Source organism: Nerophis ophidion, linkage group LG16 (assembly GCF_033978795.1).
Source record: "Nerophis ophidion isolate RoL-2023_Sa linkage group LG16, RoL_Noph_v1.0, whole genome shotgun sequence".
NCBI lineage: Eukaryota > Metazoa > Chordata > Actinopteri > Syngnathiformes > Syngnathidae > Nerophis > Nerophis ophidion.
The window spans coordinates 2,338,686-2,359,153 of NC_084626.1; the positions used below are offsets into that span (position 1 = coordinate 2,338,686).

At 39.5% G+C, this 20,468-nt stretch overlaps 1 protein-coding gene across 1 annotated transcript in view; it reads left to right on the forward strand.

The window, feature by feature from the left end:
* LOC133569972 (dihydropyridine-sensitive L-type skeletal muscle calcium channel subunit alpha-1-like) overlaps positions 1 to 13,627 on the forward strand; it is a 162,475-nt gene extending 148,848 nt beyond the window's left edge. The window contains exons 40-42 of the mRNA XM_061922548.1: positions 1,370 to 1,489; positions 1,579 to 1,708; positions 11,922 to 13,627. Of these exons, the coding sequence (XP_061778532.1) occupies positions 1,370 to 1,489; positions 1,579 to 1,708; positions 11,922 to 11,929 (258 nt within the window). The 3' untranslated portion in view covers positions 11,930 to 13,627. The remainder of the gene's footprint in view (positions 1 to 1,369; positions 1,490 to 1,578; positions 1,709 to 11,921) is intronic.
* Positions 13,628 to 20,468: the final 6,841 nt, after the last annotated feature.

The following is a 20,468-nucleotide window of genomic DNA, read 5'->3' on the forward strand; positions in this document are numbered from 1 at the left end:
CTGTAGCTGCCATTATGTGCAGTGATGTTTTCAAATGACCGTAAGTTTTTAACTATACAAAGTATTCCAATGGTGGGAATCTGTGCTTCTGCATGATATACAGTACTAGTTACTATGGTAATCTAATTAGTTACTATGGTCATCTAAATTGCAGCAGCTCATACGAGGCACCAAGCAGTGTGGGTGGGGAGCGTTTCCACAGAGGGTTTCCGGAGCCTGAAATGCGGGTGTCCGGGACAGACACAGAAGGAGATTTTTACAACAAAGTTCTAAAGTTTAGTGATATATCAGATGTATCGGATTGTAGGTGGGTTTTCGTTTCATCCTTCGCGTTCCTATTTGTTGCATTTTTGTTGTGTTTAGCTTGATTTTAAAATACGTCGATCGAGAGGGGGTGGGTGTGACGTTCATAATTTGTCAATATTCAGTGTTTTATCGTTCATAGTTAATATTGTAAATCCCACATTCTTTATTTTCACATACATTCTGGATGTCTCATAAATCCATCCATTTTCTAACGCTTGTCCATTTTGGAGTTGCGGGGGGTGCTGGAGCCTATCACAGCTGCTTTCGGGCGGAAGGTGGCGTACACCCTGGACAAGTCGCCACCTCATCACAGGGCCAACACAGATAGACAGACAACATTCACACTCACATACTAGGGCCAATTTAGTGTTGCCAATCAACCTATGCCCAGGTGCATGTCTTTGGAGGTGGGAGGAAGCCGGAGTACCCGGAGGGAACCCACGCAGTCACGGGGAGTGAAGTGAAGTGAATTATATTTATATAGCGCTTTTCTCTAGTGACTCAAAGCGCTTTACATAGTGAAACCCAATATCTAAGTTACATTTAAACCAGTGTGGGTGGCACTGGGAGCACGTGGGTAAAGTGTCTTGCCCAAGGACACAACGGCAGTGACTAGGATGGCGGAAGCGGGAATCGAACCTGCAACCCTCAAGTTGCTGGCACGGCCACTCTACCAACCGAGCTATACCGCCCCACAGAACATGTAAACTCCACACAGAAATATTCCGAGCCCGGGATTGAACTCAGGACTACTCAGGACTTTCGTATTGTGAGGCACATGCACTAACCCCTGTTTCACCGTGCCGCCATACAATAAAATAATTTTTAGAGTCCATTCAGTTTTTTAAGGTGGTCTGTTAAACATTTTTAGCATTGAATCAGACATTATTGTGAGGTATTAGTGTTCCTAAAAATAGATATACCGGCTCCCTGACACATTTTTTTCTCGAAATTTGGCCCTCGAGTCAAAATAATTGCCCAGGTTTGGTATAGGCCTAAATGATGGTAATTGATAGATATGAACAAAACGTGCACATTCACGCCATAACTGTGCGTCTATCAGGCAGGACTTCGGAATATTGAAGAAGAGGCTGCGACAGAACTGCATCGAACCATCTCTGGAGATCTTCTCAATGAAGACGAGATAGAGAGAGTAACTGATGATGTGGAGGAAATCTTCAGGGTAAGGGATTTAAGTCAATGTCATAATTTAAAAAAAAACATATGTTCATCCATATATTTGTCTGTATGTCACTTTTGTGAAAACCACAGAGGCAAGCAAGTCTTTTTGGAAACCACTCCGACCCATTCGCCATGGAGAGCGATGTGGCCAGTGGCAACCAGGTTACCAGTCAGCGCCCACTGCAGATGGCAGAGGGCATCATAAACAGCAACACCAAGGGTTTGTATTCTCCCGTCTGCCTTCTGTCAGCTGACATTTTGCATTGAAAAGTGAAAATAACAACAACAATGGCGCGGGTGTCTCCTTCAGTTAGATTCCCCACGGGCCAACACATCAATCGGTGGCTAATTTAAACTCGGATGGAATGGCTGGAAAAGTGTGACTGTTATCGCTGGGAGTCAGGGTGGGTTGTTGTTGAAGTGTCGAGGAGGGGTGGGGTGGGGGTTCTTCTCTCTGCATTCTGACAACAAACATACAAACCCTGTTTCCATATGAGTTGGTAAATTGTGTTAGATGTAAATATAAACGGAATACAATGATTTGCAAATCATTTTCAACCCATATTCAGTTGAATATGCTACAAAGACATAAACAAACTCATAAACATTTTTTATTTTTGCAAATAATCATTAACTTTAGAAATTGATGCCAGCAACACGTGACAAAGAAGTTGGGAAAGGTGGCAATAAATACTGATAAAGTTGAGGAATGCTCATCAAACACTTATTTGGAACACCCCACAGGTGTGCAGGCTAATTGGGAACAGGTGGGTGCCATGATTGGGTATAAAAACAGCCTCCCAAAAAATGCTCAGTCTTTCACAAGAAAGGATGGGGCAAGGTACACCCCTTTATCCACAACTGCGTGAGCAAATAGTCAAACAGTTTAAGAACAATGTTTCTCAAAGTGCAATTGCAAGAAATTTAGGGATTTCAACATCTACGGTCCATAATATCGTCAAAAGGTTTAGAGAATCTGGAGAAATCACTGCACGTAAGCGGCATGGCTGAAAAGCAACGTTGAATGACCGTGACCTTCAATCCCTCAGACGGCACCGTATCAAAAACCGATGTCGATCTCTAAAGGATATCACCACATGGGCTCAGGAACACTTCAGAAAACCACTGTCACTAAATATAGTTGGTTGCTACATCTATAAGTGCAAGTTAAATCTCTACTATGCAAAGCGAAAGCCATTTATCATCAACATCCAGAAACGCCGCCGGCTTCGTTGGGCCTAAGCTCATCTAAGATGGACTGATGCAAAGTGGAAAAGTGTTCTGTGGTCTGACGAGTCCAAATTTAAATTTTTGGGGGGAAACTGCGGACGTTGTGTCCTCCAGACCAAAGAGGGAAAGAACCATCCGGATTGTTCTGGGCCCAAAGATGAAAAGCCAGCATGTGTGATGGTATGGGGGTGTATTAGTGCCCAAGGCATGGGTAACTTACACATCTGTGAAGGCACCATTAATGCTGACTAGTCCATACAGGTTTTGGAGCAACGTTATCATGGACGCCCCTGCTTATTTCAGCAAGAAAATGCCAAGCTACGTGTTAAACAGCGTGGTTTCGTAAAAAAGAGTGCAGGTACTTTCCTGTCCCGCCTTCAGTCCAGACCTGTATCCCATCGAAAATATGTGGCCCATTATGAAGCGTAAAATACGACAGCGGGGACCCTAGACTGTTGAACGACTGAAGCACTTTCAAAGCTTCAACAATTAGTTTCCTCAGTTCTCAAACGTTTATTGAGTGTTGTTAAAAGAAAAAGTGATGTAACACAGTGGTGAACATGCCCTTTCCCAACTACTTTGGCACGTGTTGCAGCCATGAAATTCTAAGTTAATTATTATTTGCAAAAAAAAAATAAAGTTTATGAGTTAGAACATCAAATATCTTGTCTTTGTAGAGCATTCAACTGAATATGGGTTTAAAAGGATTTGCAAATCATTTTATTCCGTTTATATTTACATCTAACACAATTCCCCAACTCATATGGAAACGGGGTTTGTAATAAAACAATCACTTACTGTAAAATGTTTGCTCTTACTGGGATGAAGACTGATGGTATGTTCAAATCTTGCCGTTTAGATGAAGAATTAATCATTATCCTTGTGAAGGGTTGAAAAACTAGCGTATTTGTGCGTTTTTTCGCCAACATCCTGGTAAAACATGAAAGTCACAGATGACCAACTTCTCGGTTTATGTTCCTTTTTCTATCCAGGTGAGAGGCATGGTTTAAGGAAATAACTTTTACCAACTCAGATGCGATCCGTATGTCAACACTTCAGCCGTTAGCGATCCGTCATCAGGGTACGGCTAAAAATGTTTCCGACAATGGCAAAAAAGCCATTATAGGACATCTCTAGTCATCGTCTTTGTGTTCGGGTTAAACAAGATAAGGTTCTGGATTATCATTTTTCCCAAAGTAATTGTTGTTGTCTCTCAAGGAGTCTGCATGATTTGTATTGTTGTTGGTGTGGAAGGGATCTACGGTTCCCAGTTCTGCATCACGGATTATGTGACTGGCTTGCTCATTATCTCTCTAAATGGCTCAGGAATCTCCCTGAGATTGCACTACAAAGACAACATATTTGATGTTCAAACTCATAAACTTTTTTTTTTGCAAATAATAATTAACTTAGAATTTCATGGCTGCAGCACATGCCAAAGTAGTTGGGAAAGGACATGTTCACCACTGTGTTACATCACCTTTTCTTTCAACAACACTCAATAAACGTTTGGGAACTGAGGAAACTAATTGTTGAAGCTTTGAAAGTGGAATTCTTTCCCATTCTTGTTTTATGTAGAGCTTCAGTCCTTCAACAGTCCGGGGTCTCCGCTGTCGTTTTTTACGCTTCATAATGGGCCACACATTTTCCATGGGAGACCGATCTGGACTGCAGGCGGGCCAGGAAAGTACCCGCACTCTTATACTACGAAGCCACGCTGTTGTAACACGTGGCGTGGCATTGTCTTGCTGAAATAAGCAGGGGCGTCCATGATAATGTTGCTTGGATGACAACATATGTTGCTCCAAAACCTGTATGTACATTTCAGCATTAATGGTGCCTTCACAGATGTGTAAGTTACCCATGCCTTGGGCACTAATACAACCCCATACCATAACAGATGCTGGCTTTTGAACTTGGCGCCTATAACAATCTGGATGGTTATTTTCCTCTTTGTTCAGGAGGACACCACGTCCACAGTTTCCAAATATAATTGGAAATGTGGACTCGTCAGACCACAGAACACTTTTCCACTTTGCATCAGTCCATCTTAAATGAGCTCGGGCCCAGCGAAGCCGGCGGCGTTTCTGGGTGCTGTTGATAAATGGGATTGGCTTTGCATAGTAGAGTTTTAACTTGCACTTACAGATGTAGCGACCAACTGTAGTTACTGACAGTGGTTTTATGAAGTGTTCCTGAACCCATGTGGTGATATCCTTTACACACTGATGTCGGTTTTTAAAGCAGTACCGCCTGAGGGGTCAAAGGTCAGTAATGTCATCGCTTACGTGCAGTGATTTCTCCAGATTCTCTGAACTTTTTGATGATTTTACGGACCGTTGATGGTAAAATCCCTAAATTCCTTGCAATAGCTCGTTGAGAAATGTTGTTCTAAAACTGTTCGACAATTTGCTTACACAGTGCTGACCCTCACCCCATCCTTGTTTGTGAATTACTGAGCGAGCATTTCATGGAAGCTGCTTTTATAGCCAATCATGGCACCCACCTGTTCCCAATTAACCTGCACACACGTGGGATGTTCTAAATAAGTGTTTGATGAGCATTACTCCACTTTATCAGTATTTATTGCCACCTTTCCCCACTTCTTTGTCACGTGTTGTTGGCAACAAATTCTAAAGTTAATGATTATTTACACAAAAAAAATGTTTATCAGTTTGAACATCAAATATGTTGTCTTTGTAGCATATTCAACTGAATATGGGTTGAACATTATTTGCAAATTATTGTATTCCGTTTATATTTACATCTGACACAATTTCCCAACTCATATGGAAACGGGGTTTGTAGAATTGTTTTACTTGTTTTAAGAGTTTTGGTCCTAAAAGATCTCAGTATGATATCACAGCTTGTAGATTTCATGGGATTTATCGATTAGGAGTGACAGATTGTTTGGTAAAGGTATAGCATGTTCTTTATGTTATAGTTATTTGAAAGACTCTTACCATAATATGTTATGTTAACATAGCAGGCACCTTCTCAGTTTGTTATTTATGCGTCATATAACGTACACTTATTCAGCCTGTTGTTCACTATTCTTTATTTATTTTAAATTGCCTTTCAAATGTCTATTCTTGGTGTTGGGTTTTATCAAAAAAATTTCCCCAAAAAATGTGACTTATACTCCAGTGCGATTTATATATGTTGTTATTTTTACTTCTGTATTATGCATTTTCGGCAGGTGTGACTCACTATATACTCCAGAGCGACCTATATATTGAGTAAAACATACTTGAAACTTGCATAACTGTGTCATTAACACTCACAAGTATAAAACTACTTTTTTTAAAGTAATAATTTCTTACTTAAAGCATGAGAAAAAATCATTATTATGTCAAGATAATGGCACTAGCATTTACTTAATTTAAGAATATTTTTCAACATATTGAGCAAAAAGGTGTCATTTTTTTCTACAAAGAAAAGTGCACTTGTTATTAGTGAGAATAAACTTATTTTAAGGTATTTTTGGGTTCATTAAGGTTAGCTAATTTTACTTGTTTTGGGAAGTCTTGACAAGCCAAATGTTCTTGTTCTACTAGCGCAGGGGTCTCCAAATTACGGCCCGCAGGCCAGATCCGGCCCGCCAGCATTTGAGATCTGGCCCACGGGAAGTCCCAAGTTATTTTTGTGTGTGTGTATATACATATATATATATATATATATATATATATATATATATATATATATATATATATATATATATATATATATATATATATATATATATATATATGTATATATATATATATATATATATATATATATGTATATATATATATATGTATATATATATATATATATATATATATATATATATATATATATATATGTCCCCCGCCACCGTGACCACCACTTCCCGAAGACAGCTGGCACCCCACTCGGCGACGGAAAGTTTCTGTGAGTATGGCTTCCTGCGCTTCGTGCACTTTACTCATGGATAGGTTGGCTTTGCTAGAGAGCCGTGTCCGCCAGTTAGAGCAGTGTAATTTCGTAACTTTAGATGTTGCGGACACATCTGCTAGCGTTAGCTGTAGCGAGCTAACTAGCCCAGCTTGTAGCAGCCCTAATCGGCCTACAAGCTACGGTGTACCGGTTGAGACGCATAATAGATTTAGCCCTTTAGCTAGTCCTACACCCCAGTCTACCGGGCACCACACTTTAGTCATAGGGGACTCCATCACCCGAAACATAAAGCTTAGCAAACCAGCCACAATTAAGTGTATTCCCGGGGGCAGAGCACCTGACATTGAAGCTAATCTTAGGGAGCTAACTCGCAACAGGTCTAGTAAGCACGTACGGCAGGCTAACCGCACCACTAGTTATGCGAATATAGTAATACACGTTGGCTCCAATGACGTTAGGATGAGACAATCAGAGATTACAAAGAGAAACATAGCCAGGGCTTGTAATCTCGCCAGAAAGATGTCCAGGCATCGAGTAATTGTCTCTGGCCCCCTGCCTTGGAGAGGCAATGATGAGAGATATAGCAGATTAGTCTCTCTTAACAGGTGGCTGGATAGCTTCTGCAGACAACAGGGATTTACGTTTATTGATAATTGGCCCTCTTTCTGGGGCAAACCTGGCTTGCTGAGGAGAGACGGCCTTCACCCTAACCAGGAAGGCGCTATCCTCTTGTCTCGGAACATAGACTTCGCATTGAGCCACATTTGACTAACTGCACTAGAGCAAGCCCGGTCACAGGCAATTACAGAGCCTGCTAGCCTGGGTATGGAGTCAGTTAAGTTAGAGCTAGCCAGCGCCAGGCTGGATGATCCCTGTACACATAGCAATTTTCGTAGAATAATACACAACTCACAAAATGTTTTTTCTACTGTGTCTATGACTTCGTCAGAGTTAGACATGCGTTCTACTGAGGTGGCAAATTATGATGCGTTCAGTTTATCGCAGCGCCAAGTAGACAATCTGAAAATTCCCGTCATATCAATTCCTAGATATGGTCGTAATTATTTTAAGTACACTGCGCATAATAAACGCAACATTATTAATATTGCTACTACGGATAATTTTATCAACAACTCCTTAAAACAGCCCACTACCTATAATATGGGCTTTCTAAACATCAGATCTTTGTCTCCCAAAACGTTATTAGTCAATGAGGTCATTAGAGACAACAACCTTAACGTCATCGGTCTTAGCGAAACCTGGCTTAAACCAGACGACTTTTTTGCGATAAATGAGGCATCCCCTCCTAACTATACGAATGCGCATATTGCCCGTCACCTCAAAAGGGGAGGGGGTGTCGCACTAATATACAACGAAAACTTTAACTTTAGTCCTAACTTAAATAATAAATATAAATCGTTTGAGGTGCTTTCTATGAAGTCTGCCACACCTCTGCCTCTGTGCCTGGCCGTTATCTACCGCCCTCCAGGGCCCTATTCGGACTTTATTAGTGAATTCTCAGAGTTTGTTGCTGATCTAGTGACGCACGCCGATAATATAATTATAATGGGGGACTTTAATATCCATATGAATACCCCATTGGACCCACCGTGCGTGGCGCTCCAGACTATAATTGATAGCTGTGGTCTTACACAAATAATAAATGAACCGACGCATCGCAGCGGTAATACGATAGACCTAGTGCTTGTCAGAGGTATCACCGTCTCCAAAGTTATGATACTCCCGTATACTAAAGTAATGTCCGATCATTACCTTATAAAATTCGAAGTTCAGACTCATGTTCGGCAAGCTAATAATAATAATAACTGCTATAGCAGCCGCAACATTAATGCTGCCACAACGACGACTCTTGCGGACCTACTGCCCTCGGTAATGGCACCGTTCCCAAAGTATGTGGGCTCTATTGATAACCTCACTAACAACTTTAACAACGCCCTGCGCGAAACCATTGATAGTATAGCACCGCTGAAGTTAAAAAAGGCTCCAAAAAGGCGTACGCCATGGTTTACTGAAGAAACTAGAGCTCAGAAATTATTATGTAGAAAGCTGGAACGCAAATGGCGCACGACTAAACTTGAGGTGCACCATCAAGCATGGAGTGATAGTTTAATAACTTATAAACGCATGCTTACCTTAGCTAAAACTAATTATTACTCAAATCTCATCCGCATTAATAAAAACGATCCAAAATTTTTGTTTAGTACAGTAGCATCGCTAACCCAACAAGGGACTCCTTCCAGTAGCTCCACCCATTCGGCAGATGACTTTATGAAGTTCTTTAATAAGAAAATTGAACTTATTAGAAAGGAGATTAAAGACAATGCGTCCCAGCTACAACGGGGTTATAGTAACACAGATACGATTGTATATACGGCGGATACTGCAAATATCCAAAATAGTTTCTCTCGTTTTGATGAAATAACATTAGAAGGATTGTTACAACGTGTAAATGGAATAAAACAAACAACATGTTTACTTGACCCACTTCCTGGGAAACTTATCAAGGAGCTTTTTTTATTATTAGGTCCATCAGTGCTAAATATTATAAACTTATCACTTTCCTCGGGCACTGTTCCCGTTGCATTCAAAAAAGCGGTTATTCATCCTCTCCTTAAAAGACCTAACCTCGATCCAGACCTCATGGTAAACTACCGACCGGTGTCTCACCTTCCCTTTATTTCGAAAATCCTCGAAAAAATTGTTGCAGAGCAGCTAAATGAGCACTTAGCGTTTAACAATCTATGTGAAACCTTTCAATCCGGTTTCAGGGCAAATCACTCGACTGAGACAGCCCTCGCAAAACTGACTAATGATCTATTGCTAACGATGGACTCTGATGCGTCATCTATGTTGCTGCTCCTCGATCTTAGCGCTGCTTTCGATACCGTCGATCATAATATTTTATTAGAGCATATCAAAATACGAATTGGTATTTCAGACTCAGCCCTGTCATGGTTTAACTCTTATCTTACTGATAGGATGCAGTGCGTCTCCTATAACAGTGTGACCTCGGACTATGTTAAGGTAACGTGTGGAGTTCCCCAGGGTTCGGTCCTTGGCCCTGTACTCTTCAGCATCTACATGCTGCCGCTAGGTGACGTCATACGCAAATACGGTATTAGCTTTCACTGTTATGCTGATGACACCCAACTTTACATGCCCCTAAAGCTGACCAACACGCCGGACTGTAGTCAGTTGGAAGCGTGTCTTAATGAAATTAAACAATGGATGTCCGCTAACTTTTTGCAACTTAATGCCAAAAAAACGGAAATGCTGATTATCGGTCCTGCTAGACACCGACCTCTATTTAATAATACAACTTTAACATTTGACAACCAAATAATAAAACAAGGTGACTCTGTAAAAAATCTGGGTATTATCTTCGACCCAACTCTCTCCTTTGAGTCACACATTAAAAGCGTTACTAAAACGGCCTTCTTTCATCTCCGTAATATCGCTAAAATTCGCTCCATTTTGTCCACTAAAGACGCCGAGATCATTATCCATGCGTTTGTTACGTCTCGTCTCGATTACTGTAACGTATTATTTTCGGGTCTCCCAATGTCTAGCATTAAAAGATTACAGTTGGTACAAAATGCGGCTGCTAGACTTTTGACAAGAACAAGAAAGTTTGATCATATTACGCCTGTACTGGCTCACCTGCACTGGCTTCCTGTGCACTTAAGATGTGACTTTAAGGTTTTACTACTTACGTATAAAATACTACACGGTCTAGCTCCAGCCTATCTTGCCGATTGTATTGTACCGTATGTCCCGGCAAGAAATCTGCGTTCAAAAGACTCCGGCTTATTAGTGATTCCTAGAGCTCAAAAAAAGTCTGCGGGCTATAGAGCGTTTTCCGTTCGGGCTCCAGTACTCTGGAATGCCCTCCCGGTAACAGTTCGAGATGCTACCTCAGTAGAAGCATTTAAGTCTCATCTTAAAACTCATCTGTATACTCTAGCCTTTAAATAGACCTCCTTTTTAGACCAGTTGATCTGCCGCTTCTTTTCTTTCTCCTATGTCCCCCCCTCCCTTGTGGAGGGGGTCCGGTCCGATGACCATGGATGAAGTACTGACTGTCCAGAGTCGAGACCCAGGATGGACCGCTCGTCGGGACCCAGGATGGACCGCTCGCCTGTATCGGTTGGGGACATCTCTACGCTGCTGATCCGCTTGAGATGGTTTCCTGTGGACGGGACTCTCACTGCTGTCTTGGAGCCACTATGGATTGAACTTTCACAGTATCATGTTAGACCCGCTCGACATCCATTGCTTTCGGTCCCCTAGAGGGGGGGGGTTGCCCACATCTGAGGTCCTCTCCAAGGTTTCTCATAGTCAGCATTGTCGCTGGCGTCCCACTGAATGTGAATTCTCCCTGCCCACTGGGTGTGAGTTTTCCTTGCCCTTTTGTGGGTTCTTCCGAGGATGTTGTAGTCGTAATGATTTGTGCAGTCCTTTGAGACATTTGTGATTTGGGGCTATATAAATAAACATTGATTGATTGATTGATTGATATATGTATATATGTGTGTGTGTATATGTATGTATGTATATATATATATGTAAGTATGTATATGAATGTATATATATATGTATGTGTATATATGTATATATATATATATATTTGTATATATATATGTATGTATATGTGTGTATATATATATATTTGTATATATGTGTAAATATGTATATATGTATATGTGTATATATGTATATGTGTATATATGCGTGTGTATATATATATATATATATATATATATATATATATGTATATATATATGTATATGTGTATATATTTGTATGTATGTATATATATATATATGTATGTATATGAATATATATATATATATGTGTATATATATATGTATGTATATATATATATATATATATATATATATATATATATGTGTATGTATATATATGTATGTATGTATGTATATATATATATGTATATAAGTGTATGTATATATATATATATATATATATATATATATATATATATATATATATATATATATATATATATATATATTTAACAGCCTGGCTCCCGGCCAAATAATTTTTAACCCAATGCGGCCCCCGAGTCAAAAAGTTTGGGGACCCCTGTATTAGCGGATAATTTTGCTAAGTTCAAATAAAATACCCCTCATTTTTCTATTTCCTTTTTGAACACTGACTTTTTGCAGTGCACATTTCAGTTTTCGTCCTGTAACCCTAAACGTGACATGTCTGTTCTGTGTTCCTCTCCACCAATTCAGAAAAATGAACGACCTACTTCAGAACAGGAGCACTTCTTGTCCGGAGCTAAAAAAGAAGAACAAAACACTGAAGAAACTCGTTGGCTCCCATGTCATCTGTGTGAACATCCAACACGGCCTTTGTGTGGAAGCTACTGTGACAAGTACTGTACTCATTTATGGCCCACTTCAAAACATTGTCAAGTGGAGGGTCTACCAGGATGCATTCAGTCCTTGAGACTGGGATGTCCATTGATTTGCATAAATGCATCTTTTGTCTTCCTTATGGCGAATAATGTGTTTTGTTTTGTTTTATTTATGGTAACTTCAATAGAAAGTGGTTTGATGACACTATGCGAGTTGCAGCTACATGTCAATTAAGTCAACACTGTCAAGCAGGAAGAAGCTTGAAGACACGATGTTGTGTATCTGCATGCTTGGTGAGTGCAATTCTGACCAACTGTAATTTTTTCTCAATGTGCCAAATAGGATTTAAAAGCTGCTTAATAACTGTGAGAGGCATATAGCGTTGTGCATGGGGATACTGGTTACCAGTTGTTTGATGCAAGCGCTGTCTCTCGGGTGATTTTTAATGCTTTGTGTGACGAGCATCCTCGGCGTTAGTTGGTGGTAGAGATGCGCGGTTTGCGGTCTCATCCGCGGAGTCCGCGGATAAACCGCGGGTCGGGCGGGTGACATGACGAAAAAATCAATGTTAATTAGATCCGGGCGGGTGGCGGTTGAACCATTCGGAATTATTTGATATATACATAGTTCATGGATCCGTGTCCTTTATCATTCAAAGAGCCATTTAGGACCCGTGTCACAATGCGAAGAAGACACTAGGAGTCGCTAATTTTCTCTAGAATGACTGCCGGCAGTCACCCAGTTAATAAGTATTAGGGCGTGCTATGAAGCCGTTGGCTTTGTCGCCTTCTACAGCATGTACGATCTGCTTGTTAGTCCAGCAACGTGTTGTGTGTGGCTTCCCCAGCAACACGCACACGACCTCAAGGCATACTGGGTGACACAGAGTACACTAATGGTTGTGATATAAACAATTTTAACACTCTTAGTAATATGCGCCACGCTGTGAAGCCACACCAAACCAGATTGACAAACACATTTCGGGAGAACATCCTCCCAGTAACACAACATAAACGCAACACAACAGATACCCATAATCCTTTGTATCCATGATATACCTGGCTATTATATACCCCCGCTAGCAGCAAAGTAAGATCCGCCCAAAACATCTGGTCTTGTTCGCTAGCATTAGCTTATAACTAGAGAACTTATATCAATCAATCAATGTTTATTTATATAGCCCTAAATCACAAGTGTCTCAAAGGGCTGCACAAGCCACAACGAGGAATATATATATATATATATATATATATATATATATCAGTGGTTCTTAACCTGGGTTCGATCAAACCCTAGGGGTTCGTAGAGTCGGGCTCACGGGTTCGGCGGAGGTCAAAACACACCCGACTCATCATGTAAATAAAAAAATTCTCCCTATCGGCGTATTACAGATACGGCAACAGCAGAAGTAATTTGTTGTGAGTTTATGCACTGTGTTGGTAATGTTCATGCACGGTTCATTTTGTGCACCAGTAAAAAAACATGGTAACACTTTAGTGTGGGGAACATATTTACCATTAATTAGTTGCTTATTAACGTGCAAATTAGTAACATATTGGCTCTTAACTAGTCATTATTGAGTACGTATTAATGCCTTATTCGGCATGGCTTTATTATAACCCTAACTCTTTATCTCTGGCCCTAACCCTAACCAAAAAACTCTAAATTAAGTGTTTGTTACTTAGAATTAGGGCTGCAACAACTAATCGATTAAAATCGATTATAAAAATAGTTGGCGATTAATTCAGTCATCGATTCTTTGGATCTATGCTATGCGCATGCGCAGACGCTACTTTTTTTTATTTATTTACAAAAATATATATATATATATATGTATATTTAGAAACCTTTATTTATAAACTGCAACATTTACAAACAGCTGCGAAACAATAATAAAAATAAGTATGGTACCAGTATGCTTTTTTTCAATAAAATACTGGAAAGGATAGAAATGTGGATTGTCTCTTTTTTCCGATTATTAATCGATTAATCGAAGTAATTATCGGCAGATTAATCGATTATCAAATTAATTGTTAGTTGCAGCCCTACTTAGAATATAAATTAAGTCTTTGTTACTTAGAATATGTACCCCATACTAAAGTGTTACCGATAACATAGACCGTAATTTTCGGACTATAAGTCGCTCCGGAGTATAAGTCGCACCCACGGCCAAACTAGGAAAAAAACCTCGACTTATAGTCCGAAAATTACGGTAACTCTGTCTTGAATTTGTAAAAAAATGTTCACGGTGGCAGAGGGGTTAGTGCGTCTGCCTCACAATAAGAAGTTCCTGCAGTCCTGGGTTCAAATCCAGGCTCGGGATCTTTCTGTGTGGAGTTTGCATGTTCTCCCCGTGAATGCGTGGGTTCCCTCCGGGTACTCCGGCTTCCTCCCACTTCCAAAGACATGCACCTGGGGATAGGTTGATTGGCAACACTAAATTGGCCCTAATGTGTGAATGTGAGTGTGAATGTTGTCTGTCTATCTGTGTTGGCCCTGCAATGAGGTGGCGACTTGTCCAGGGTGTACCCCGCCTTCCGCCCGATTGTAGCTGAGATAGGCGCCAGCGCCCCCCGCGACCCCGAAAGGGAATAAGCGGTAGAAAATGGATGGATGGATGGATGTTTAAATTGTATTTTTCACTAAAGAAGGGTTCGGTGAATGCGCATATGAAACTGGTGGGGTTCGGTACCTCCAACAAGGTTAAGAAGCACTGATATATATATATATATATATATATATATATATATATATATATACTAGCTTATAACTCGACATTACCATATTTTCCGGACCATAGGGCGCACTGCTGATGAATGGTCTATTTTCGATCTTTTTTCATATATAAGGTGCACCGGATTATAGGGCGCATTAAAGTGGTCATATTATTTATTTATTTCTCTAAAAGTAATAGTGGTCTACATAACATGTAACGGTGTTTCTATGGTCAAATTGTTGCATGGATGATGTTTTACGGATAATCTTCAAGTCGCTTTCTGACAGTCGCTTTAAGATACGCCGTTTTCTCGGCGTTTATATTTACGTGGCTCACCTCCGACAGGGTCTTCTCCGCGTCATCTTTGTTGTAGCGGTGTAGCGTGCAAGGACGGGTGTGGAAGAATTGTCAAAAGATGGCGCTAACTGTTTTAATGACATTCAGACTTTACTTCAATCAATAACGAAGCAGCAACTCCTCATCCATCGGAAATGTGTCCCGTGAAAAAACCTCCGACCGGAACTCTCTAATAACAAAAGTTGCTTGAGTGAATAATGGAAACTCACCACACCGGTATGTTTTAGCGTTTTCATGGTGAGTTTACTGACGGATATAAGTAAGAACTTTACACTACTTTATATTACAAATTGCAACCGCGGAGGATAAATGTCCAATAACAAAAAGATAGAATAAAAGGAGATTTTTATTGACTACGGTGTCGGCACGGACTACAAACGCTGATGCGCGCAATTTTTCAGGACTCATGCAGATCCCAAATACAGATCAGCAGGTACCAGAAGTTAAAAGTTTCTTTTGCATAATATTGCAAAACAAAATGCCAGATAATGTCCTACCTTATAAACACAACATAATAATACTCCTATGTTGAAGCACAGTACAATCCATCAAGCAGTGCGGCTTCATAGCTTACCAAAGTTGTACTACAACATTTTGATTGATTTTTGTAATGTTCTATATTGTCAATGGAACATACACAATGTTGGTGTTGTTTACTTGAGTCATATTGCAGTCTACGTGTATCTCTTATGTGTGGCTGCCATCTACTGGTCACACTTATAATTCCACCATGTACGAAGTAAAATAGCTTCAAGGTCGGTAAGCACAACCACAATTACTCCTATGTTGAAGCACAGCACAATCTGGTGCGGCTTCGTAGCTTACCAAAGTCCTACGAAAACATTTTGATAGATTTTTTGAGCACCATGTGTAATGTTCTGTATTTTCAATGTTACATATAAAATGCTGGTGTTGTAGTCTACACCTATCTCTTGTGTGTGACTGCCATCATAGTGCAGACTACACGTATCTCTTATGTGTGGCTGCCATTTACTGATCACACTTATCGTTGCACCATGTACCAAATAAAATAGCTTTGAGGTCGGCAAGCAAAGCCAGAATTATTCCGTACATTAGGCGCACTGTTGAGTTTTGAGGGGGGGGGGAAATCATTTTAAGTGTGCCTGACGGCCTGGAGAATACGGTACTTTGTTTAACCAACCACAGGAACAAAGAAACTGAGTGTGAAAGTCAGTGCGGAGAACTGGTGGGTGATATTCCTTGAATTAAAGAAATAAAACATCAAAAAACATTACAGAGAGTGAAGCTACGATGCATATATTTTCTTTAAGAAGGCAAAAAAACCCATACATACATTTAAAACAATTTCATATTAATTTGTATTATTAAGTATTTTTTTCTTCCAAAATATTGTTTTGCGCTATTTTTCAATTGTTGTTGCTTATTTTGTGGAGCTTTTTTTTTTTTTGAGATTTCTCCAATCCTTTTAGTCTGTCTTTCTTCAATAACAACGACAAGCAACAATAATCTACCATGAATTGATTAACGTGGACCCCGACTTAAACAAGTTGAAAAACGTATTCGGGTGTTACCATTTAGTGGTCAATTGTACGGAATATGTACTGTACTGTGCAATCTACTAATAAAAGTATCAATCAATCAATCAATCAAAAATCTAGCATCCATTTGTGGTGTTATTGTAGACTATACTCGTGTTTAGAGACTCTTTTACTTCTGTGACAAAAAGCGAGCTGCAGAGAGCCGGACGTTACACTTGCTTCTCCGTAAAAGCTGCCTGTGTCATCTTCAAATTGTTAAGATTGCTGTCAGCAGGTTTTTATCGGACACATTATAGTACGTCTACATCGCGGACATGTTGCCTCCGATCCAGACAACCCCGTGTGTACATCTTACGTCATCCCAACATCCGGTTTTGGCATTACTCGTCCTGTGATCTCAGTACGTCTTTTTTCCGTGCCTCACTAGTCAATAGTCCGCAAATAATAAACAATGTACATCCACTCATACTGTAATCATCTGCTGGTTTTAATGTGTTATGACGTTCATTTTCCCATGATCTGTGAACACGTGTCGGCATAGGATGAAGAAGTAAGACAGACCTGTGTCAACATAGGAAATACTTGTCGGAATTGTGCCCATTATAAGCCAATGATTGGCAATACAAGCTAAAAAGAGTGTCGGTTTTTGTTTGTAAACTTCTGGATGCTACAATACAATATAGTAAAAAACAAAACATATTTTTAAGTATATTGATATTGTCAGTAATACATTCTATTGTTTTTTTTTTTGGTTGTAAAAGTGGTTTTCATTTAAGAAGGCATGATACATGTTAGAAACGTGTTGTTACTTCTTTTGTTACAATGCTTTTTCAAAGTACGACCTGCATCACAGAACCAAGGAGAAAAGCACTGGGAGACCCAAGCCTCTAAATTCCCAATGGTAAAAAGAAAAAAAAAAAAAAAGAATTCCTGAATCCAAACAATGATCCGGATCAGCCCCAAAATGGAATCAATTGTTTCGTCCAAAAGTGCCCATAACTTTTTAAGCGGAACAAAAGAAATGGAGTGACAACTCCTGTCTACAGTCTACAGAGTGGCGGTGGGGCCACATTCGAATAAATAATTAGGGACCGAATGTCCCTTTGGAACAGAGGACCCTATTGAATGTCTAGCGTTTTCTTCTTTCTTTATTATTATTCCGCAGCTTTGAGCTGTAATTTGACCCCCTTAACATACTTCAAAACTCACTAAATTTGACACACACATCAGGACTGGCAAATATCGCGATTTAATCAAAAAAGCTAACCCCAAAACTAAAAAAATGCGCTCTAGCGCCCCCTAGGAAGGAAAGACAGACAAAACTGCCTGTAACTTCCAGTAGGAATGTCGTAGCGACATGAAACAAAAACTTCTATGTAGGTCTCACTTAGACCTAGATTTCATATACTGACATTTTTTAGCAATAGTCAACAGGAAGTTTTCAATTCCCCCTTCAAAACAAAAGTTTTGTAAAAACACTCACCTTTGCCTCTTTGAGCTGTAATTTGACCCCCTTAACATGCTTCAAAACTCACCAAACTGGACACACACATCAGGACTGGCAAAAATTGCCATCTAATCAAAAAACTTAACCCCAAAACTCAAAATTGCGCTCCAACACCTCCTAGGAATAAAACACAGACAAAACTGCTCCTAGGAAGACAACACAGACAAAACTGCCTGTAACTTCCAGTAGGGATGTTGTAGAGACATGAAACCAAAACCTCTATGTAGGTCTCACTTAGACCTACATTTCATATATTAACAACCCCCAGCAAAAATCAACAGGAAGTTTGCAATTCCCTCTTCAAAACAAAAGTTTTTTAAAAACCGGTCACCTTTTTTCCAACATTATCTCCTCTGAGCACGTTTGTCGTGTCGGCTTCAAACTACCCCAGGAGAGAGATTGAACCCTTCTGATTAAAATTTAATGAAAGAGTTTTAATTACTGCTACGGTTTTGATTTTATCAGCCTTCAAAGAACTGCTGCGCTGAAAACCATTTCAAAGATGGCCTCCGTGCGTAGACACAATGAGGGAGACGTTTTTTTTTTCTCCGTACCGTCTGCTGCTGGTGCGCACGCACCAACATTCCTGAGGGAGGGGCTGTGATCGTCTATACCAAGATGGCTGCCGTGTGCCGTAGCTAAGCCGGTATGTTTTAAAGTTGTTGTTTGCCTGCATATCGTAAAAACAACCGTCCCAACATTTTACATCTAATTGTAAACTTATTGGTGCCGACCATCAGGGCAGAGTTGCGACGAGAGAGTGTGTCGATGTTAAGATATTACGCCGAGTTGGTAAATCTGTTTGCTAATAGTAGTTACTATCCATCCATCTTCTAATTCTTATCTGGACTTGGGTCAGCAGCCAAAGCGGTCCCTTCCATTGGTGCTTGCAGCTTTAACTATATGGGACGGCGTGGCGCAGTGGGAGAGTGGCAGTGCGCAACCCGAGGGTCACTGGTTCAAATCCCACCTAGAACCAACTTCGTCACGTCCGTTGTGTCCTGAGCAAGACACTTCGCCCTTGCTCCTGATGGGTGCTGGGGAGCGCCTTGCATGGCAGCTCCCTCCATCAGTGTGTGAATGTGTGTGTGAATGGGTAAATGTGGAAGTAGTGTCAAAGCGCTTTGAGTACCTTGAAGGTAGAAAAGCGCTATACAAGTACAACCCATTTATCATTTATATAATAATATTAGATTAATAAAAAAAAAAAATGTGAAGCAATCTGTCCATGTAGGTAGTTAATTTTACTTGATTAGACTTTCTAAATTAATAGTTGTATATCTAGAAGTAAGCAGGACTTTTAAGATGTAAATAATATTTTATTCTGAAAACAAGCAATATTCAACTTGCAATTCCTTAATTAGGCAAAATCTTGAAACAGGATTTTCCATGTGCGGTAAACCAAAATATCTAATTTAAATATTTCAAAATATACATTTTTCATGCTAAAATTGAGATTATGTTGTAAAGTCATCAACTGAAAATAAGTAAAACGCTCTTAAAACTGTTGAAATTTCAAGAAATAATATTTGAAATCATGGCAATTGGCAAATAATTTGCAGTGTACTCTCAGAGAATAATTTCTTCCCTGATTAATTTCAGGGATTTTTATTTTTTATTTTATAAAAAATACCCTGGTGAGTTGAGCTATTTTTCCAACTGACAGACTGAAAACAATATACAATTTATTTTTATGGGTTTTTATATCTACTGTTTGTGTTTTGTTTTGTTTTTTTGCCATTTGCAGGTGTGTTGAAAAGTGCTAAACTGAAATATGCAATATTTTCCCAAAAATATCTATTTCATTTATAAAAACATTGATTTTGACTCATTGTTAATTTTTTGAGGCAATGGCAGTTAAAAAAAAACAATAAAACACTAAAATTCTCAGGGACCCAAAATAGCCCCAAAACTAAAAGTGTAAAGAATAAGTCATACATAATTTTACAGATTTTTTTTTTATTTCATTTTTACTTTCAGTTCCTATATTATAGATAAACTTCAGATCTATAAGTGTTTTTATTATTGTATTTTTGAAATGTTTTTTGTTTGTTTGTTTATTCCCTTTTTGTTAAAGCTTGTAATATAAACATAAGGTAATATATTGTAGCTGAGATAGGCGCCAGCGCCCCCCGCGACCCCAAAAGGGAATAAGCGGTAGAAAATGGATGGATGGATGGTAATATATTGTAGAAATGATCCGAATTAGCAAAAAATAAAAATGCGTTCTTTCATTAATTTCAGGCATTTTTTCTTGTTTTATTTGATAAAAATCCCCTGATTAGTTGAGTTAGTTTGCCAATTGACGGACTGACAACAAT